Source organism: Melitaea cinxia, chromosome 2, assembly GCF_905220565.1.
Source record: "Melitaea cinxia chromosome 2, ilMelCinx1.1, whole genome shotgun sequence".
NCBI lineage: Eukaryota > Metazoa > Arthropoda > Insecta > Lepidoptera > Nymphalidae > Melitaea > Melitaea cinxia.
The window spans coordinates 9497205-9521874 of NC_059395.1; the positions used below are offsets into that span (position 1 = coordinate 9497205).

At 32.2% G+C, this 24670-nt stretch overlaps 1 protein-coding gene across 1 annotated transcript in view; it reads left to right on the forward strand.

Moving 5' to 3' along the window:
• The first annotated feature begins 1383 nt into the window (after positions 1 to 1383).
• LOC123660334 (cyclic nucleotide-gated cation channel alpha-3) overlaps positions 1384 to 24670 on the forward strand; it is a 53945-nt gene continuing 30658 nt past the window's right edge. The window contains exons 1-4 of the mRNA XM_045595438.1: positions 1384 to 1511; positions 6559 to 6693; positions 9918 to 10105; positions 11166 to 11663. Of these exons, the coding sequence (XP_045451394.1) occupies positions 1384 to 1511; positions 6559 to 6693; positions 9918 to 10105; positions 11166 to 11663 (949 nt within the window). The remainder of the gene's footprint in view (positions 1512 to 6558; positions 6694 to 9917; positions 10106 to 11165; positions 11664 to 24670) is intronic.

Consider the following 24670-nt stretch of genomic DNA (forward strand, 5'->3'; position numbering starts at 1 on the left):
GAAAAAATTAAATTGGAGTGTCTGTTTGTAATATTAAAATAACAGCTTTTTACTAAATGCATATGGATGTATACACGGTACATATACCAAAATAACATTTTTACAATTTTTGTCTGTCTCCTTGTCTGTTTGTTTGTTCCGGCTAATTTCTAAAACGGCTGGACAGATTTTGACGGGACTTTCGGGCTTATGTAATAAAGAGTAAATTAGGCTACTTTTATTTCATTATTTATTTTATATCTCTGCGAACTGAACAATAACTTTTTGTCAAAATCCATACGGACGAAGTCGCGGGCACAGCTAGTATGTAAATAAAAGTTAGAGGAAACTACTTTTAAAAGTCAAAAAACGTATAACAATCGAACTATAAATTGTTTTTAGTCTGCATTACTGTATTGAAATTTTTACTATTTTTATAAGCCAAAATTATCATTGTGTGAAATATTTTGTTGCCTCTGGACTCTACAATCGGAAACATAAACTATATAGATAATATATAGTTTATGTTTCCGATTGACTATACACTAGAATAATTTAAGTGTGCACTAGTTTTGAGTTTTTAATAAAACATTGAAAAACAATTGTTAACGTATGCTTTATTGGTTAATTTTAGACTACTCTCGCAATCCTAACGAGATAAGCGAAATTTATCTGGCAGTCTGACAGCAAATTCAGTCTTATTTCATACGAAATTTCTGTAGGAAAAATTCTAATTCATACCTGAGAGCACTCAAATTTTTTATGTACACTTAAAATACATTTGTAATGAAATTAGATTAGATGCTTACAAGTATTATCATTTTCTAGAGGAAATAATTTAAATTGTTTAACTATGTTCCAGCGCAACATACGAGTATATTGATAATGTGTGAACGATGTACGACCATATTCAGTCGTTAATTTATTTAAAAAAAAAACAGATGTAGAATTTGTATTATGGTAATTTTTGACATTACTGTCAAGACCTACAGGAATAAAACTAACCGCCGAATCTAATTTATCACAATCAAGACGGGCAGCAGCGTCTTCGGTGCGACAAAGCCAGCCCTGTGGTCACCAACCCGCCTGCCCAGCGTGATGATTATGGGCAAAACACATGAGTTCGCGAGAGCCACATGAAGCCTATGTCCAGCAGTGGACTGCGGTAGGCTGAAGTGATGAATACCATTTTTTTTCGATATTTCTTATTTATCAACAACGACGTTACGTTGGTCGTTACGGTTATGCCAAACTTTTGTTTGTTTAGGTACACAAAATTGCCGTAGTCTGGTCGTTTGTGCTTGTCTATCCCGAATTCCGACACAGGAAAAATTCCTTTTAGGCCTAGTTGAGTTGACTGCGATGCAATTTTTATCATTATTTATTGTTATCTTTGTTACAGAAATGATGACGTGTCGGCTGGGTTCGCGGCGGCTGGGCGGTTCGCGCGGCTCCTTGCAGGCCGGCACCGCGTGCTCTGCCGCTAGCGAGCTCGACCTCTCATCTCGTTCCAGACGATCCCATAAAGCTAGGTACGTCAGAATGTATAAGAAAAGTGCACTGTTTTGTTATGCAAGATAGCAGTTTGACATGCAACTTTTAATTTGAATTGTGTCTTGATAATGTTCATTGTAACTTCTTAAATTCATTCACTAATTATTTTCCCTATTTTATATATTGTAATAATATCTATAAAAATAAATAATATTGGAGGGTCTGTTTGTAATATTAAAATAACCGCTATTACTAAATTCATATGGATGTGTACACGGTACATATACCAATTTTTTTTTTTTAAATTTTTGTTTGTCTGTCTGTTTGTTCCGGCTAATCTTAAAACAAAACTGGAAATATTTTGATGGGACTGTCATTGGTAAATAGCTGATGTAATAAGGAGTAACTTAAGCTATTTTTATTTTAGAAATTTATTTATTTTATAACTCTGCGAGATGAACAATAACTTTTTTGTTAAATTCCTCGTGGATGAAGATGTGGGCACAGCTAGTATTTACTATATAAGTAGACCGTAAGTTATTATTAATAATTTTATTTTTAAAGGACGGAAAACTAATATTCCGTCAAAAAGGAAACTTCGTGAGCCAGTTTTAGTTTCGGGCTATAAATAAACAGGTAGTTTTCTGTAATCAAGAGAACGTCATAAGTTTCTGCGTCGATACTTTCTCGTAAGTAAAGTATCGACTTTTAATAGGATGAAATATCTTTTTTAACGAGATAAGTATAAATTAAATATAGAGTGTAAAGGTACGTAAACTATTTTATATACTCGTAAATACACAGTTCAGCCTATCGCAGTCCACTGCTGGACATAGGCCTCCACTCCACAAGTTCGCGCCAAAAATGGCGTGAACTTATGTGTTCTGCCCATAGTCACCACGCTGGGCAGGCGGGTTGGTGACCGCAGGGCTGGCTTTGTCGCACCGAAGACGCTGCTGCCTGTCTTCGGCCTGTGTATTTCAAAGCCAGCAGTTGGATGGTTATCCCGCCATCGGTCGCCTTTTTAAGTTCCACGGTGGTAGCGGAACAGTGTTATCCCTTAGTCGCTTCTTACGACAACCACGGGAAGAGAGGGGCTGGCTATATTCTTTACTGCCATAACCACACAGCAGATTTAATATACATATTTGAACTTGATTATAAATAAAGAATCGAATATATTTTTTGAAACTGATTTTAACAGATTTTATCATCGTTATACAAAATAATTAAATATTAACAATAAAAATATACAATTAATCTCCTCTGACTCTAGGTTGCCTGAAAGAAACCGCTTTTCAGCGATAAGAACGCCTTTGTACCTAATGATACAAATTAAAATCTATTTTGCTATGCAATATTTCTGATTTTAGTGTACAACAAAGTGTATTATTATTAATTTAATAAAAAGCTTACAAAAGTAAGTAAGTGTGTTCTGCTAGATTTAAGTACATCTATTTAATTAGTGGAGTAAATAGTAGCAATATCACGTAACGTAGTAATTAACTAAGAGGATTTCAACGAAGTTTCTTGGAGCGGTATGAATCGGGAGTATTACGTTCTAATAGGCATTTAAGATGAAAATTCTTGTTGGCTTAAAAATATACAAAATCAGGCCTGTTGCAATACCAGTGCAATATGCTACGTTATCTCTGTAATCTTTATCTATTTCGGATTATCTGTTCTTTACAGTTTCCGTATATTAAAGTTTATAGAAATTGTCAAAATAAGAAAAATAAATACCTATATACTTATATTACAAATCTGAAGAGTTTGTTTGTTTGTTAAAAGCGCGCTAATCGGAGAAGCTACTGGTACGAATTAAAAACATTTTTGTGTTGGATTGTCCTATTACGTTATTGAAAACGGAAATAATATTCTTTTTTGAGAGCTTCCGAAATTTGCGCTGCTTAAACGATTAAAGCTACCCAAAATTTTTATATGAGTGAATTAATTGATAGCCATTAAAAGTTCTAAAAAAGTCCGCTACAGCATATGTCGATCTTTTAAGGTTAACTCATTAGAACCTTTTTATAGTAATCAAGTTTGTTTTAAAATAATGCCTTATTTGCGAAGGTGGTTTTATAGACATGATATAAATCCTTATAAAAATAAATACGTTATATATCACAAGTATATCTTTTTGAACAAAATTGTCTCTGATATCATTGGATTTCAATAACGTCTTCGAAGATATCATAATTTAAAAATAAATATGTAGCGAATTAATGACCCCAAAAAATGAAAAGGCCAATTTTTGCTATTTAATTAACCAGGCCTACGAATCCTTAGAAATGAAAAATACTTCATTAAAAAGTAATTTTAATACGGTAAAATTTGTATTTCATAACATTAATTTTGGACGCATAATTTAGGAGATAATATAAAATCAAATAAAACGACGCGCCACGTCACGCCGCGCGCCTGTGTATGTCGCTCGAGTTGCACATAATAAAAATGTTTTAGTACGTTTTTTCCACAAATTGACGCGGGTAAAACTGCGTGGTTCGCTGGTAAATAATATAAGGTACACGTAAAGCTTAGTGTGTCTTGTCTTATTTAAGCTCGCTTCCTATTGGAAATTATTCAAAACTTTTATTAGACTAGCTGTGCTCGCGACTTCGTCCGCGTGGGATTTAACAAAAAAGTTATTGTTCAGTTCGCAGAGTGATAAAATAAATAAATTTCTACAATAAAAGTAGCCTAAGTTACTCCATGTTACATTAGCTATCTGCCAGTGAAATTCCCGTCAAAATCGGTCCAGCCATTTCAGAGATTAGCCTGAACAAACAGACAGACAGACAGACTGACAAAAATACTAAAAAATGTTGTTTTGATATATGCACTGCGTATAAATACATATGCATTTAGTAAAAAGCGGTTATTTTAATATTACAAACAGACATTCCAATTTTATTTATTTGTATAGATTTGGTTTCGGATAACAGATATTTTTGGCTACGCTTTTGGAACCTCATAAATTCGCCAATAAAATTTACCAGTTTGTAAGTGATGGTTACTGTGCCAGTAAATAGATGAAATTTTTGAATAATTTTATAAATGTGTTCTTTTTAAAACCTTCGCATATTATTTTAAAGAGCTGAATACTTTTTTTTTTTTTTATAGAAATAAAGGTTCAGTATTATGAGGCGACAGACTAGAATTGAATAGTAGAAAGCAGTAATAAAAAATATACGTATACAAAACTTTATCTTGCTCCTACATGGGGAAAGAGGCCTATGCCCAACAGAGGGATATTACAGGCTGAAGCGTAGACTAAATCTATACATGTTAACGATTAATATATTTTGATTGTACTAGATGATTGATTACAAGACGTTTATTAAATCATAGATTATTATTTATCACATTACTATCAGTATCAATATTCCTTACAGCCAAAAAGGTTCTGTTGTCTAAACTTATAAAACAAAATTGGTGTAAAACTTCACTCTTTCTAATTGAATTCAAAAATAAATGAAGCAACTTCGTTAGTTCAGCAACTTTAAGTATAGTTTTTATGGAGTCAAAGTTCGAACTGGTGGGGTTTCTAAATATCTTCTCGCTTCTGGCTCGATACGTAGACGATACTGCAAACATGTACAGCAAAGTTAGTTTTTTTTTTTCTTTTAAAACTGCAAAGGTGCTATATACTATTTTATAAATGCTACATATAGAAGACTATTATAAAATTGTTTTAAAAAACATCAAAATATTATCAGTGTAATGCAAGTAATACACCATATTTAACCGGTATGCATGCATCATAACAACACATCATAATGATAACAACATGAAAAATATAATACAAAATTTAGCTTGAATAACAACTACTGTAAAAATGTTTCAATATATTTGACACCTTAATACTTCAAAATGGTGTTCAAAATTCGAAACCATCTTTTCAAAAGGTATAAAATTTTCTCAAGTTACATATCCAAATTGTGTCCCATTAAGTCAGCAGCGGAGAGGTTTGAGGGCCTGTCTCTTGTTTGCCGAGGAACACAAGGGCCCTTTTCTAGAGTGTGACTTAATCATAAGAGTGGTCTCAATGGACGTCGTTTTATCGATAAAACCGCTTAACTTAAAAACCAAAGACATTATAAGTAGTCTAATTTAGAAAGGCGTTAATTAAATAACAAAATCGGTCTCAGAGTGATTATTTACAAAATAAAAAGGTCTATAAAAATTCTCTACCGAAGATTCACCTTTATATTTTGTGAAACGTAACATTTCGTTTGTGGTATATAAATCGATAATATCGGTATAAGTATGAGCAAGTGGAGCAACACTGCCGCAATAGAACCGATAACATTTTTGAGCGTTTTATATCTCATTTCATGGTACGACAGCTTACATCGAATAAGGTTCTGTCGACTTCGGTTTCACGATGCTTTTGGAAAACCAATTTGTAATGGCAGCGGCTCAAGCGAGGCTAAGATGATTTAACTGATCGTGAATTATACAATTTTAAGTTTGTGAGATATAAGTATACAATTTAAATATTATTTGTACAATTTAAAAGACCATTAATTACACAAATGTACAAGAAATTCATGGCGATTTCTGGTAAGAAAATCTTACCAGAACTCCTCATCAAGAATAGTAATTAACTTACATGAGACTACACATTAAATCTTAAGACTTTAAACGAGTTTCAAAAATACTACAAAATGTTTGGTTTAACGTTTTATCGACCTAATTATTTTTAATTAAGATTTTAGTAGTTAAATAAATCGTAATCTTTGAGGGTAAAGGATCTTGGTGCTTAGAATATTGCACTGTACTAGTCTTCATGTAAAGTGAATTGTGCATTGCTATCATTAAAAATGTTATTTATAATTTTATTTTTTCTAGCTGCCCCGACTTGTCCTGGCTTGTGACAACGTGTCAAACGTGTAAAATTGATTCAATCGTAATGTTTTCTAAAATAATCTATTTTCTGAGCAATTTGCTTAATTTTTCGTTCAGTAAGAACTTTCTACAAATATTAGAAAACTTAGAAAAAAAAAATATATAGGCAAATTGTTTTAGCCGTTCTCGAGTTTTGTGCTTAGCATCATTGCGTATAATTTTTGTGCTTAGGTTAAAATTGCTGGGTGCAAGTGGGGAAGCGCCACTTTTGACCGCATGGCGAAGCACGCCACACACGCCAGCCACGCCAGCGCCGCATCATTCGCACAACCACCTCTCCACACCGCATTGTAATGGAACCGACAGGTAATTAATACTTATTATCTTACACCATTATTACAGTTAATTACTGCTATACATACAAGCCACAGAGAGCTTAATTGTTTGTTCCAACTGGATCTAAAGGTTGAAATGAATACTGCAGTTTAAAAGGCCTGTTTATTGAGCAGAGGGTAAAGGCATTTAAAACATCTCTACATTGATAGGTCATGTTGCGACACCACATTTCTATGGGAACGCAATAGTAATTACAAATACATTTTGAATGCAAGATTGACTAGATATAATAGTAGACCACCGATGTTAGTAAGATGAGACAGAAGTTTTAGGGGTGGGTATTCGTTTTCGAAACATACTAAGCGCAATAAATATTTCGAAAGAAAAATTTTCATTAACGATTTAATTATGCTGTATTTAATATATATGCTGTATTTGGTCTAACATCACTAATTTCCATGAACTAACACGTCAATGAATCGAGGTCACGTAATTACGAGTGTATGAGAAGTAACATGTAGGATTTAACCTTTGGCAACGCATTAGTAATTTCAGACGCCCGTCGTGTACTCTCGCAGTAGCGTATAATAGGCTAAATCGTTTATGTTTCCTTCGAGTCACCTTGTTAGCCTTCGTGCCTCTGTGGAACAGTGGAAAAATTTTCACTTTGAAATAATCTATGTTCATTGTTATATATATTGTTAATAAAAAAAATATATGATATTTTTAATATAGATTTATATGTATTCAGAACTTTTCAAACATGAAGCAGTTTCGAGAAAAACAATTTTTCTGGTTTCGAACTTTTAAAGTGACAATATTCAACTGATTAGAATAAAATTTGTCACCCAATTTCGTATGACAGAACCATCTATCCTCGAAATATATTTAATACATAACTTTAAAGTACTGTAGCATCTATATTTGCTTCGAACAGATTTAATAAAGCGAGCTTTAGGAATATAATAGTTTAGCTAGCTTTAATGAATTATACTTCGTCATACTATTATACCAAATTAATTTGCACAGTTAACGAAAACAGTTCCGTAATATTTCGAAATCCAGTGAAATAAATTATTTATTTTAGTAATTGGATTGTGTATAATAAATTGCGTGATTATATTTAATTGTTAATTACGTCTCTGAAATTATTATACACGTGAATGCAAGTATTACTTAACTAGATAGATATGTTTTTTAATAAATAAAGACGAATTTCAGATATGAACGTCCTAGTCCAAAAGTTCCGAGATGTGATACGACATTTTTTTCTATATGATATCGTTGTTTTTCTCAAGCGACGAACTCAACTTCTGTTCTCAGAAACTAAATTGTGAACGTTTTTTTTTCCATTATACAATTTGTACATTACCTTGAATACTGATGCTATTGAAATTATGTCAATCAAAGATAATCAATCTACCATTACCGGTACCGGGCACTGCAGTAAAGCGGGGAGGCCTTCCGGTTTCCGTCCAACATTAATTGGAAACACTCCCAGTATCCTTGTGGCCTATTCTCAGGTGGTAATCGTGATATTCAATTATTCCGACATGGTATTACGCGCTCCCAATATTAAACACAAGCTCCTAGTTCCAAATAACTAGGCTATCAGCAGTGTAGTTACTTTCTAACATATCACGTTAATAATTACCCGATCAATTTAGCTTCATTAGTGTAATTAGTACATGGATTGTCTGTCTAATATCATCGGATCCGCTATCTAAACGTTTCATATTATCGCATTGTTCCGACACCGTCTTTGATTTACGTTAATTCTGTATCAAATGAATTCCAATACTATAAAATTCAATGGAATATATTTGGTTGCATTATCCATTGTGTATATTCTAGTAACGTGTATCGCGAATAGGTTTTACGCAATAGTGCTAAAATTTTATTAGAGCAATAAGCTTTTTATATTACAGTGTTAGTGCGATAACTGGTAATAAAAAATAAAATTTAAAAGTAACAAGTTTTTGTATTTATAATCTTAATATATATAAATTACGCGTCTTTTTGTTTGTCCGCGATGGACTCTAAACTACTTAACCAAATTTAATTTAATTTGCACACCGTGTGCAGTTTGATCCAACTTGAAAAATAGGCCATATTTAATTTTGATATATATAATTATTATATTTAAGAAAAAAAAATATAATTAGGCGGTAGGAAGTTCGCCAGGTCAGCTAGTATAATTATAATTATTTAGCTTACAGCGCTTAGTAAATTTGAGTTCATTGGGATTTATTTAATGTAAATCTAATTTTAAATAACGCTTCGATGTTAATTCAATATTAGTACCATTTGTTTTTTATAGTGTTTCGAATTTTTATTTTGTTTCTTATTGTTGTACTTTTTCCTAACTTAGCCTCTCTATTTAGGACTGTTTCTATGTTATAATTTAATTTTTTCTTATGTATCAACAAATAACTTCTGTTCTAACTCTCATGGATTTGATTCACCCTCAAGATATTTGTCGATGTTGTAGGCAATACAGATATTTGTCGTGATAAAGGCATTTCTTTATTATTATTTTATAATATACGGTCGTCTGATTCTATCGTAAGCAACTTAATGCTTGTATATAGGTAGCAGCTGACTGTTATAGATAAATATTTTTTTCGATACATATACGTAAAATAATACATATAATAGATATATATGAGGCCGCGTTGGCGCAACGGTTACAGCCATGGATTGTACCTGTTGCACTAGCGGTTGCGGGTTCGATCCCCGTACATGACAAACATTTGTATAGGCCATACAGGTGTTTGCCGTGGTCTGGGTGTTTGTGCAGTCCTTGTGGGTCTCCCCACCGTGCCTCGGAGAGCACGTTAAGCCGTCAGTCCCGGTTATTATCATGTACACCTGATAGCGGTCGTTACTCATAGTAGGAAATATATCCGCCATCCCGCATTGGAGCAGCGTGGTGGATTAAGCTCTGATCCTTCTCCTACATGGGGAAAGAGGCCTATGCCCAGTAGTGGGATATTACAGGCTGAAGCAGCAAGCAAGTATAAATATCACAGACCCAGACTGAAGTGGAAATTGAACCCGCAACTCGCGGAGCCGAAAGTAGAGTCACTACAAACTGTGGCAACGGGGTAGTCAATTATGAGATGTGTATATTTCCCTACCCTCAACAAATGTTTTAATCCCTGGTTATCTATTGTCAGTAAGACATTTATTACTTTTTAAGTCTTACTTTGTTGATTAATAAATATTTAACGTACGTTTATATTTCTGTGCAGTAGCAGCAGAGGAGGACTGAGACGGCGGTCGACGTACACCAGTGGACGACTACGGGCGGGCTCGAAATGGTCTTTTGTGTTTGACCCCGCAGGCCGATTATGCTATTACTGGTCCATGGTAGTCTCACTAGCCTTTTTATACAATCTCTGGGTCATCGTTTATAGGTTTGCTTTTCAAGAAATCAACGGTAAGTTTACTATTTTCTTATAGTTTTGAATATAAATATTTAATTTTACTCTAGAAACCTCTAAAGAATATAACAGATATATCAAGGCTCATAATATTCCACCTAAATTATTATTTAATGAGGAATATATTTTTATGAAATACATAGAAATAAAAATAAAAAAAAAAAACATTTTTTGTATTATACTTGAATCCCAACGATTGACGATGTTTATATTTAATCGTATATTCTGTGAATTATATCGATTTTACCATCAAATGAAAATTGCTTTCTCGGTAATGATGAAAATTGATCAAAAACTATTTATTGGTGAGATGGATGAGCATTGCACCCAGTATCCATCTTAATTATAAAAAGATCTTTGTAGATAAATGGTAACATATTTCATAGCATGTCATATCACATTTTTATCAGATAAAAAAGTGTTACTATTGTATTCGTGAATACTAGGCTGTTGTCTAACTATCGTCGTTTTATAAGAGTGGAAATTTAAATATATATATCTGTATTTTAAATGTCATATGTTCTAAAAAAATCTAATAGAACTCATATCGTTCAAATAATATTATACATAGAAATGTAACGTGGTTTGTTCATTTTGAATTAAATTTAAACAAAAACAGTTTAGAAAATAAATAAAAATGTAATCTTGATTCTCGTTCTTATGCAAAAGACGCCTCTATTTAAGATAGTGAAGTACATTAGTACAACGATCTGGGTTGCAGCGCTCTCGACGCATAGTTTTCCACAACTTGTTTCGCGGAGAATTAAATTACTTATTTAAATAGCTTTTCCGAGTTAAATGTCTCACCGAAAACAATGTGATACTTTGAAAGGTACATTCCGATGTTGCATCGTTCAAGTTTTTCATTGTTTTATTAAACTGAACTGTACCTAATGAAACTGCTTCCTTTGCCACTCTGTAATACTCTGTTACACTTCTACGTATTTCATGCAGAAGTTAAATGTTAATGTTATTAATACATAATAAATATAAATTTAAATTATTCGAATAAATTTAGATAACTATAAGTATGTTTAAAACACACCTTTGTTTCAGGGGAAACGCTGATAGTTTGGTTTTGCTTGGATTACTTTTCGGATTTTCTTTATTTGGCGGATATTCTATTTCACTTTCGGACGGGATATTTAGAAGACGGGGTGTTACAGACGGATGCGGCAAAACTAAGAGCACATTACATGAATTCGACAACATTCTACATCGACTGCCTGTGTTTGTTGCCCCTGGACTTCCTCTACCTGTCCATCGGTTTTAACTCCATTCTTCGCTCCTTCCGGCTCGTGAAAATCTACCGGTTTTGGGCATTCATGGACCGCACCGAGCGGCACACGAACTATCCTAATTTGTTTAGATCGACAAGTTTAATACATTATTTATTAGTGATTTTCCACTGGAATGGGTGCTTGTACCATATAATATATAAAAACAATGGATTTGGTAGCAAAAACTGGGTGTACCACGATACAGAAAATACGGACGTAGTGAAACAGTATCTACAGAGTTATTATTGGTGTACATTGGCGCTTACAACGATAGGTAAGTATTTATCTTCTTCTTTATAATTATTTAAACTTAGTATGTTTGTTATAACACGATATTTTCGTTGTTAACAAGATGACACACTTTATATTTTAATACTAGTGGTCGCCTAACGGTCCAAATTCGACCATAATTAAAAATTTAAATAAGAAAAATAATGAAAGTAAAGAACATAAAAAAATAATTCAATTTGACTATAGACTTTGACAATCAACTAAAGAGTATATGCGTGTGTGTGTCAATACATGGTAGTGTGTGTAATCTTATTTTTATTGATTTGATATATTTATGCGCATAATTAAAAAAAAAATTAGCATTCTGCAAATCTGCACTCCTTTTCTATATAAACCATAAGTGGACGACATTTCATACTCCTCCGTCCGTTTAATTTTCGTAAAAAGGGGTACAAAATTTTTGTTTCATGTATTCATACACAGATACTTACATAACTAATAACGATATAACAATTTTCTTCGGTCTATTACACCATCATTATAGATTGAAAGCGAACTACTGACGTACGTATTTTATGACCGTAATATTAACTAGAATAGCATAGTATAATTTAAAAAAAAAAGTTGGAAATCGAAACAAAGCTCTTTTCAATATCGGCATACTGGCAAATGTTTCGAAATTAATTATAGTATATTTTCATTGCTTTTATACCTGTTGATATTTTGTATTATTTTTTATATGATATTTTTTTCATCATTGGTACAGTAGATTTTAGTGTTAAATTTAGATATCGAATTAACTTAAATTTGTTATTATTAAAATAAATTAATTTTAAGGGCTCAAAGTTTAAAACTAAACGTTATTAAAAATTTGGCAAAAATTTAAAGTAATAGTAATTCAGCATATTTTTAAAACTGCAGTATGTTTGGGCGAAAGCCAAAAGAGATTATGGTTAACTCGATTTTATAAAACTGGGGTTCAAATGTCAAAACGAAATTAGTTTTAAAGTCAGTCAGAAATGCAATCTTTTTAAAAACTATATATATCGTGCGATCTTACGTCATCCTTAAGTTTAAGTGTTTAAGAATCCATAGGCTTATTAATAGTAAATGTAATCTTTCAAATCTCTAATACAGTTTAAACGGTAATAAAAAGTTTGATTAGCTAATATGGTACAGTACATAGTACGTACATTCAAAGGGATTTAATACAATACTGTCAATGAGCAACTTCGACTATGGTAAATCGTTTTAAGCGCCAATTGACAATTTTTACTGAAAGGCTGTCGTAAGCGCACGCCAGGGCTGACGTCGTTAAAGCTGATGGCTGCAAAGATTACTTTACGTGACACCATTTTATTATGACGCAACAACATATTCATCAAAAATCTCGTATAAGATCCCTTGTATTACGAAAAAGCATATTTTACCGGTTGGTTAAGAAAAAAAAAAAATACATTAGGAATCACAGTCACATCGCAGATTTTTTTACGACGCTACGTTTCTACGAATCTCAAATTAAATACTAGAAGTGCTTGGTCCTGTAGAAAAAAAAAAACCAAGTAGAAAAATGTAGCAAGAAGCTTCCTCGAGTCAAGCGCTGTCGACTTGAAGTGTCTGTTTATCGTCGTCCGCCACTGTCAATATTCGCGCCGACTGACACGCCCATGCAATGACTTTTTATTTCGTACATTGATATTAAATACTAATATTATTTAAATGCTAATTTATTTATAAAAAAATATGTTTTTAAAATATAAAGACAAGTTAAGTGACGCGATTCATTTTTTAAAGTTTACTTCTTTTTTTTAAATTGTATTATACAGAAAAAGTTTAAGAATTGTATTTATTCAAAGAAATACACGTGTTAATCAAGTTTGACAGAATTTTTTTTTGGATACAGACATAAAAGTACTTTGATATTTAAAGTATATTATTTTGTAGACCTTCCATCAAATGAATTTATTTTATAGTAAGATCTATCTTACCGGCCGGTTTCTGACTAACGCACCTTGTTCAATATTTTCAGTATCATATTTTTAGATAAAACACGAAAAGCCAGGATTCTAGTAGGAAGACTCATTAAATTTATAGTTCGCCGTTATAATGGTCATAGTTTTTATTCAATTTTTGAAGATTAAGTGTTCAGCGATTAGGTTTCTAGGTGCTAACTAAATGCAAAAAGGCAAGGATTTCTTGCAATTTTGTAACACTATGTATGTATTCTTAGATATAACTATAAATTATAAAATTTGTTAGAGAAGTCTCATCAATTTGGGATGGACGGGCGCACAAACGGGTAGCAAAATTTTAGTAACAGGCTCTTTTTTGTGCCAACACCTTAGATACACTATGAATAAAATGTAAGTAAAGAAAAATACGAATATTATAAAACAAAAACGCTTCACATCCCTAGATATTTTAGCCTAAACGCAGTATGTACGTGAAATTAAACAATTAAGATATACGAGCATGTATTGCGTGGCTATAAAGAGCAATTTTATGTACTTGCGTACTGCGCATTCATTTACATATATACTGAACAAGGTTTTATACATACGTATTCAAGTTTTATCTTAAATAAAAACAAAAAGAGATTTATTTAACATAAAATTTAAAAAATTATATTTATTAAACAATGTTAATACCGGTTAATTAAAATCAATTTATTAGATTTAATCAAAACCATATTTGACGTAACCAAATCTAATTTGAACCTATCGTGGTCACAAGCGTCGTATTTCATACTTTCGTTTATTTTAAATGAATCATTATGCGGTTCAATAATAAACAGTATCGAGGGTAGCTACTCAGCCGGAGGTCGACATTTTCCGCCCATAAATAGGGCGATAATTGCCGGAAAGATAGCGCTTATTTATAACGCTAACACCGTACAAACAGAAAATCTCGAAAAAAAGAATATGCTATTTTTTTCTTAGCGTAGAAAATTTTTAATGAAGCGGAATAATCTCAGCGGAGTTATTTTCTTGCTGAGCTATAAAACTTGTTACATTATAATACTGAGTTATAAAAAATACACTGATATAATTATAAATTTTAAATTTTATAAAAAAGGCTTCTTCAGGATAGGCCAAAGTAAGGAGAGAAGGGAAAATAAAAAAGTTTATATGTGGTGTCTTTGTAACTTTTGTGTTTTAGTAGTAAATTTTACTATTTTGTTAGGAAAATACGAAGGCAGATAGATTTTTCTGCTGCCAAATATATACTTTTTAAATTATATTTGTATTGTGCTGTGTGGCTACGGCACTAAAGAATTTAGCCACCCCCTCTCTTCCCGTGGGTGTCGTAAGAGGCGACTAAGGGATAACAAGGTTCCACGACCATCTTGGAACTTAAGAAGCCGACCGATGGCGGGATAGCCATCCAACTGCTGGCTTTGAAATACACAGGCCGAAGACGGGCAGCAGCGTCTTTGGTGCGACAAAGCCAGTACTGCGGTCACCAACCCGCCTGCCCAGCGTGGTGACTATGGGCAAAACACATGAGTTCACGTTATTTTTGACGTAAACTTGTGGAGGCCTGTGTCCAGCAGTGGACTGTATAGGCTGTAATGATAATGATGAAATTATATTATACTAGCGAGCCGCCCCGGCTTCGCATCGGTGCTATGCTGACACTAAATATAAAATATAAAATAAATATTTGCAATGTAGTAGTAGAAACCTCTAAAACTATCAGTGGTTCTCAACTATGTTATGAATGTATTATACATACAAAACTTCCTCTGGAATCATTTACTAAAGAAAACCGCATCAAAATCCGTCGCGTAATTTAAAGATTTAAGCATACAGACAGCGGGAGGCGAGGAAGCGAGAGATTTACGATGGTATCAAAAATTGATTTGACATTGAAAGATAAAAAAAAATGTATTATCTAAATGGCAGTGTAATTAAAAACCGAGCTTTCTATGAAAAAAATTAAATAAAACGGTTTTATATTTCATTAATTATCATGATATTTTTTTTAGTTTTTAAGAATTTACAGCAACATGACATTTCGTATTATTTTTTATTGTGATAACATTGATAGTCATGCTATAATAGTATGCGTTTGCAATGTGTCGGCATGCAAAGCTTACGCTTACAAAGAAGTTCGAATTCATACGAGAACTTTCAAATTCCGTATCAAAATACATATATGAATTGTTATTACACATAGAAATGTTACAATTTAGTTTGTAAGGATGCTAATGATATATAAATAAATTAATACGATATTTTGCAGTACATTACTACTATAATCTGCTTATATCATATTATAGCTATAAAAAAAAAAAAAAAAAAATTAAAACTTAGACTTAAAAAAGGAGGATTTTTTCAATTCGATTGTATTTTAATGTGTGATACTCCATAATTTTTTATTGGGTGTAGCGATTTTTTGTTTATTGTTACATTTTTATTTGAACGATACCTGATGAAGTAGTGTTTGAGTTATTCGCAATACTAGGTATTGTATTATACCTATTTGTCAATGTAAATCGATCTCGGTTTCTTTTTTTTTCTGTACAACTTATGAGTGTCATACCTATGACTTCAATACAAAATTTGTTTATCGCACATTAACATTATTACTAAAATCAAAATTATTTAGAACTAGCGACCCGCCCCGGCTTCGCACGGGTGCAATGTTGATACTAAATATACTACAGAATGTCTTTATTTATAGTATGAAGCTAGCTTATAGCATGGTTATTAACATAATAACAACATTCAAATATGCGTCGTTAGATTACACGTTGTTACAGAATACGTTGAAGAAATAAAAGTTCACTGCTCGTTCCCCGTAGGTGATAGCGTGATATTATGTAGCCTATATGTTGACCCGACTTCTTAATATTCGTGCCAAATTTGAAGTAAATCCATTCAGTACTTTTTGAGTTTATCCCGAACATACATACAGACAAACAGACAAAAATTCTAAAAACTATATTTTTGGCTTCGGTATCGATTTTAGATCACACCCCAAGTATTCTTTAAAAAAATAGTCAATGTACAGTTTTGACTTTCCTACCATTTTATTATTTGTATAGATATGTCTATCTAGCCACAAATGTCATTTAATTAGCATATTGCCTTCGATTTGACTTCTCACTAATATTACCATAATATACCTTTATAAATAATTGTGTTTGCACGCAAACGAAAAAAAAAAAAAAATTCAATTACATCGACAAGTAATACAAATAATAGTCAAGTAAATAGGCGTTATCAACGACTGCTTAAAGTACAGTCGAATTTTGAATCTCCTTCTTATAGGAAGTCGGTTAACAAATTAGAACTGTACTGACTAATCTAATTTATAAAATTCTCGTGTCGCGGTGTTTGTAGTTAAACTCATCTGAAACGGCTTGACCGATTTTCATGAAATTTTGTGTGCATATCGAGTAGGTCTGAGAATCGAACAACATCTATTTTTCATACCTCTAAGTTATAAGGAGGGGGGGGGGGGGTGTTAAGAGGGTTAATAAAATATAATGAAATTTTGTGTGCATATCGGGTAGGTCTGAGAATCGGCCAACATCTATTTTTCATTCCCCTCAGTTATAAGGGGCGGGAGGGATTGAGAAGGTTAATAAAATATATGGCAAAACAACGTTTGCGGGGTCAGCTAGTATAAGTATATTATTTGTTAAATAAAAACTACTAACTGTGTATAATACTATAAGGTGTTAACAAAATGGTCGTGTTTTAAATTAAGGTCAGCACCGTTACTAACTACTAACTAAAGTTTAAAATTTATCTCGTATTCGAAAAAAAAAAACAACTTGTACAACCTGGAAGATGGTTTGCTTCATAGAGACATTCTATATGGCCAAACATTGGGACAATATAATTGTAAAGTTAAGCTTATATGGTAAAGTCCAATGTTTGTAGGTAAAAATATTAGTAACAGTAGGTTTCAAAACATAGCCAATATATTTAGAGCAATGCGGTTTCAATTGCCAACATGCAATCAATTGCACGATGGCTGCGTGATAATTACAAATAGATGAATTTAAACGAATAGCCTTGGGCCGGCTGTAGCTCTAGGACAGTTTGTTTAGGACAAATTAGTTTTCGTAAATTCAGCTTAAAAGATATTAAGCCTAATCCGATCTGAAATACGAAAATTTAAGTTGATCTTAAGCATAACAGATTTACCACGAAAAGGAATTACCAATATATTAAAACAGAATCAAAAAAAAGAAAAAAATTAAATTTATTCAAAAAGTTTTACGAAAAATTTTGCTTTTTAAATTCCTGATACACATTTTGTAATTTTCTCCTCATTTCAATTACTTGAAATTTAATTAAGGAACAGACGTATTTTTTCACTAACTTGATATAACTTTTTTATAAGTAAAATACGTTACTTTAAATTGATTAATTTTCCTGTTGAATGTTTAAATGCCGTTAGATAAGTAGGTATTTCATATTGAATAAAGTAAACTGTACCGTTAATACATATTGAAATAAAGAATATTATGAAGTGTTTGGAGTTATTCGTTCGAAAATTCAGCATAAAAACTGTGATTTAATTTCTTTTTCACTTTCAGCAGACGTTCTCTGTTTTAATAAAGTCAAATACAAAAGGTTGATGGGAAAGACAGTTTAAAAGGAAACAATGTTTTACTCCATTACTTAAAAGCTTACTCCTACCGTATAGGTTTTCATTTCTATAAGAAAATGATGTACATTTGTACACCTAAACATTTTTATATATTGTTATTGATAATAATAATAATAATTTATTTCAGATTTCCATCCATAAAAATTGTTAGTAACATTTAAAAACTTAGAAACTAATGTTAGTACGACACAGTTACATAATTCGGTCTTTTATGAAGCTGCACCCACCGATACATTAGTGGCGAGTCCCACTGGTCAACAAACATATTCAGCATTCCGCTGGAGGACCTGCGGAGGCGGGCTAACATGGAGGCGCACCGTTTTCTCATAACGGCGTAAAAGTAATGTCATGCGCCTCCGCAAACATGCTTGAGGCACTGCACTGTCGCGGCAGCCCCATCAAAACATTGAACGCGTTGTTGTACTGGACCCGTAGATCGCTGTATGCCCGACCCGTGTAGTCAGCCCAAAGACTGCAGGTATAAAATGACTGACAGTATGCTTGAAAAAGCGTTAATTTGACTGGCTTCGTACACCTTGCAAATCTCCGAGCTAACATGTTGCATCGGACAGAAAGCGACCTGCGTTCCCTCTCAATATCACAGTCATCCTTCAAACTATCGGTAACTCAGTGGCACAGGCATTTAAATATGTTTACTCGGCACAGCGGTGTATCACAGACCGAGACTACCGGTATCTCCAAATAGGTTAGCTAAATATAAATATAAAGTTAAACTAAAAATGTTTTAAGTTCTTTCAATTATACTAATCCTTCCAATTCTTTTATTTCTTGAGCGAGTTTCAATTAAAGTTGCGTCCGATTTCATTCCCTATGATATTTTAACAAAACTTATATTTTAATACTGTCCAGTAATCCGATACTATAACCTCAGTACGTCAAACAACCTTTGAGTATGCTACATTTTAAGCTGCTATTACATATGTATAAATGTATATAAGAATGGTAATCGCATACGAAACCATGGGTACAACCTAGGTTTTCTTTGTTTCTCTAGGCACGAGAATTCTCGGTCAGCATTTATCAGGTTTCTCGTTTTTTCGCGATACTGTTTTTAATTTTTTTTATTAATTACAAATTACTCTAATGTATTAAAACAACTTAATCAATACCAATAATGCCATAAATTGCACTAATTGATTAACAAATTCAGAACAATTAATATATCACTTTAACTGTACTCGACTAAATATTAAAAAAAGTTAAGAGTAGGGTATTACTTAACTTTTTTACAATTGCTTCCTTGCTATCAGCTCACAAAAGTAATAACAATAGATTTAAATAAAAATATTTATTATTTTAAAATAATAATTACCAGCTAGTACAAATTTAGATAACTATTAAAACTACTTTAGCAAAAAAAAAAAAACATTCTGCTGACAACTTAAACTTTCTTTTTTTACTTTGCGGTAAACTAAAAGCATTCATAATATTTTGTTAAATAAATAAATATGTTTGACTTACATACAATGACAAAAATGTGACGATTGCAAGACTTTAATTTACGAAATAAATATTAACTTTAGTGTAAACGTTCATTAAGGAATATTGAGAGGAAAGCATATAAATTAAAGACAATTGTTAAAAGGATATATTACGCCTCATTTCCAATGTATATCAAAAGTACATGAGTCTGATATAACGAGCGTATATATTGTTATTGCTCGTGTAACCTCGACAACAATAAGAAGACGTACGCAAATGCGAAATTCAAATGACAGCCGTTAAACGAAATGAGGCTAGACGTTCAAACACCTCTGCCATTTCCTGGTGTCATTATAACGCTTACTATAATTTGTACGCAAGTATACGCTATATTACTAATATCTTTATTATGATTTGACGTCTAAAATCAGTATGGGTTTTCAGTACCTCAGGAGCTATAAGTACCTCGCTGACTGAAGGAATTACGATTAGAATTAAAGAACAGCTGGCAGGCGTAAGATAATGTCACACATTTTTTTTAGAGTTGTGACAATATTTCATCCAACCATGCCACCATCCATCAAATGCGAGATGTAGTCCTTTCTTTTTTACGTGTGGAAAATCCACCATGGATACCCTCCGGCGCGAGGGCAGTCAGACTCCTACTGGCTAAAAAATCACCACGTGTGAGCAGTCGTCCGCCTGGGTTTGGCGAGATGGGGTCCCGGCAAAATGGCGGGGTGGCCTCCATGAGCTGTAGTCCTAGCTCAAGTTATACCATGTCAAATTATATATAGAAACACAGGAAAAAAAATAACTCGATGCCTGTCGAGTTCTCGAACAAGAGAAATTAAATTATTTGAACTAAATGAATTATTGAACATCAACTATTCAGTGAGCCATCCAGACAGCAGAAACTTCGCCAGATAAAATCTGTCACAGTGAAATAACTATTAATATGAAGAAAAAAAAAAAGAATTTCAGTTATTTTAGTCTATTAAGTAACAAACATCTAATCTTAGGTCACACACACAGGATACGAACACAGCTAAATAACATTGCTCCCAAGTTGTTTTGTGTTACTGTGTAAGATGGAAAGCTGCTGGACAGGGTCGGCAGGGTCAAAACGCACTTGAAATTAAAAAATAATATCACTCTTAATAAAATAGTGTGAGCATTTTTTCCACTGAGTCTTCCTGTTATTTAATTATGATATACTTTTTTATTTATTTAAGCTCTCTTAAAATGCATATTTCAGTTAATATATTTTTTTCAGTGGAAGAGATTTTTGTATTTCATATAAATTAAATAAATGTATTTCCCATTTTTCATTCATCTAGACTGGTCTTTTTTTTCTACTACATACTCGTTTGAGTAATAATAATAATAATAATAATAATAATAATCGGAATACTTTTTATCTCGAATCATAGCTTTTAAACATTTTTCTTCCAATTACTTTCTCGTGAAAATCGTTAAAGTGTAGGTAGACTTCCGGTCTGCTAATTCGATTTTCAGAACGAAGAGAAAATATTAAAGAGAAAACACCTCTACTTTATATCGAGGGATAAGGAAAATTGCAACTTTCTGAGAGTCAGTTTGCACGAGACTTTTTAAAACAATAGCGGTGTGAAATTAAATACTCAGTGTCTGCTTCTTATGCTCTCTTCATTTCTTTGTTTTCAATAAATACTTAGCGCAAAGTTTGTTAACTGTTACAATTCCTTCACAAAGTAAAGCAGTAAGTGTATCTAAAATACTTTTGAAGATTTAAAAATTTCAGACCATTCAATGTACATTTCAACAATAGCGAGTATCGTCTGGAATACTATTACTGTTTATTAAAAATAACTGTGATAAATTTAGTGTTACATAAAAATGAAAAAAATGAGGTAGTACATTACTTTCATTTTAAAATAAAAAAATATTTTAGAAAAGTTTTCTGTATTTAAATTATTAGGGATACTATCAAAGTAACAATTTATAAAGAAGATTGGAAAACCAAGCTTACAGTATTTTACGCTATCCTCCATAATCAATTTATATCCCCGAGTATAAAGTATCCAATGTGTTGAGCTAACACTATGTAGTCGTATCGGTGGCTATCTTTTGAGTTTCACATGTATTTTTTAAACTATTTTTGCTGAGATTTTTTTTTAACTTAGAGTAATATAGGAACATTAGATAGATACAAGGGAATAAAATAATGTTGAGGTACCTTTGAATGGTTTGAAAAAATAAAGATTTTATAAATGATATGTGACATGATTTTTATAAGGATATAAAAACATACAGAGGCAATATAAAATAATCCTTTAACGTCGAGGTTAAGGAATTTTTATTTCGGTTTATCCAATACGTTGATGTTAAATTATGGTTCCGAATTTAGTGAAAGAAATCTTGTTCGAGATATCGTTTCGCTGTGGTCCCATTATATCAGCGTCGGCCGGATAACAGGGTTGATCGATTTCGTCTGTATTGTAGCATTTGTAGCCTGTTTGTATCCTGTTACATTCATTGTATTAAATGTATACGTATTTTTGCAAATATACAGGTGCTTAAAACATCGACTGTAACCGATCGACGCTTGTTAACCGACTTCCAAAAAAGAAGGAGGTTCTCAATTCGACTGTATTTTTTTTTAATGTATGTTACATCAGAACTTTTGACGTGTGACAATTTTTTTTAATCGAAAGGTGGTGTGTGTCAACTACTTTTCGAGTTATATCTAATAATGCATTTTTACTTGACGCTTTTTTCGTCGACCTACGTTGTATTATACCGCATAACTTTCTACTGGATGTACCGATTTTGATAATTCTTTTTTTGTTGGAAAAAAGATATCCTTAGTTTAGTTTCATGATAAGGAAACCAGGATCTGATGATGGGATCCCAGAGAAATCGAGGAAAACTCTTGAAAATCCGCAATAACTTTTTACTGGGTGTACCGATTTTGATAATTTTTTTTTTTGTTGAAAGAAAATATCCCTAGTTTATTGCCATGATAAGGAAACCAGGATCTGATGGTGGGATCCTAGAGAAATCGAGGGAAACTCTTGAAAATCCGTAATAACTTTTTACTGGGACTACCGATTTTAATCATTTTTAATTTAATCGAAAGCTGATGTTTGTCATGTGGGCACATATAAATTTTATTGAGATGTGATAACTACTTTTTGAGATTTTGAGCTAACACAATTATTTTTATCACTATTTTTTACACAGTTTGAGAATCTGTCTTGCCAATTAAAATGTTAAAATTGAAAAATTTTGTGCCAGTTATCAAGTGAATGACAAAAGATTTTTTTTCATTCCTAATACGATCTTTGTAATTCATTATTACACAAAGTATTCTGAAAATCCAATGCATGGCGTTATTTTAATTGTTTATTTAATTTACAAAACTTATTTTCGACAAATATATTAATTTAAAGATTACATTCATTTTGAACAGTAGAATCATGCAAATTATTTCCATTCATAACTAATTATTGAAATAATCACATACATAGGAATAGTGGAAATAATACTAGCATTATTATATTAGCCATGTGGATTCGCAGTTTCGACTTCAGGGTGAAAAATAAAACAACCGTGACAAAAAAGGAAAGGTGGGTACTGTGCATTTCCGCAGCTCCAATTTTTAATTGTATTTCTTGCGTATAACATGAGAGCTCATCTCTTTTCTATTAATGCCGATTGTTAGGTGGAAGTTTGTTATGGAGAGCTAAGTGAATGTAGGAATTTTATTGATGGCATACACTATTTTCAAAGGCATGAGCATTACGGTTTAAAAAGAACAATTAAAATCCAGTATAAGATCTAGCCACAAAATAGTTTCATTCCTAAATTGAATCTAGCGTGGGATATTCCGATGACTTTTATATGGATTCAAACCAATATCATTAATTACATAGATAGTTCAAAATAAATATATAATTAGTTAACGAGCGCTGTGGCAATGAATGGTGTAATTTCAAGCATTTGTGGCCGCTAAACTAACTAATAATGTACAAAAAATGGAAGCAAATTGATAGATTGCTGCTGTTTTTTTATCTCAGTCCATATGCGAAAAACAGATACAATCAGTGTTACTATGGTAGCGACACCAAAAGACGTGGCAGTCGGCTGTTGCCTCAGGGCGCGTCTTTGTTGTTTATCTGAAAAAGAAAATGTAATTGCGAAAAATATTGTACTGTTTTCATCTTTCCAAGGTTTTTTATTCAATTTGATATCAATTTGAGAAATAAAACCATTTGAAGTAAAATTAGCTTATAATAACATTTTAAAAATTACTATTAAATAGCTATTTATTTATATATTTTTCATACCTATTTCTCTGTTTCTCGTCTGGGTGTTTCTTTTAGTGGATGTCCTGTGCCTAAGAGAGCCTGTACAGCCATTAGGCCTACCTGGCAACAGTCATTACTCTTAATAGGAATATGGCACTCTAATCCGCAACAGCGTGATGGCTGAAAGTGGTGAATAAGGTTAAAATACAGATAATAACTTGAATATAGATTGAGTATAAAGCTAAAAATTGTGATCTTATCTTTAAAGAGTTATTTTTTGCACAGGCTTTCGCTACGTTTTACAAAAGTGGTGCAGTAGTCATATACACACACCTGCAAAGTATAGGACAGTATGGAAATATTATATTTATAGGGTTTCCAACTCTTAACTGTGTTCCTTCAAATGAGGTCTTCTGTACGTTTTAAAGATCATGTTCCACGTGAAAAAAAAATCCATTGACATTTTTTTAAATTTGATTTTTTTTTTATAGACGTACTACTTTGATATATTATATATTACATAGAGTGTTTTTTAAATTATTATTACGTGTATGATCTAACTAGACATTCTAAACTATGAAGCTAATTTAAATATACATCAAATACCACCGTAAAGAATGGTATTTATACTAATACTAGCTGACCCGGCAAACGTTGTTTTGCCATATATGTTATATTAAAGCTT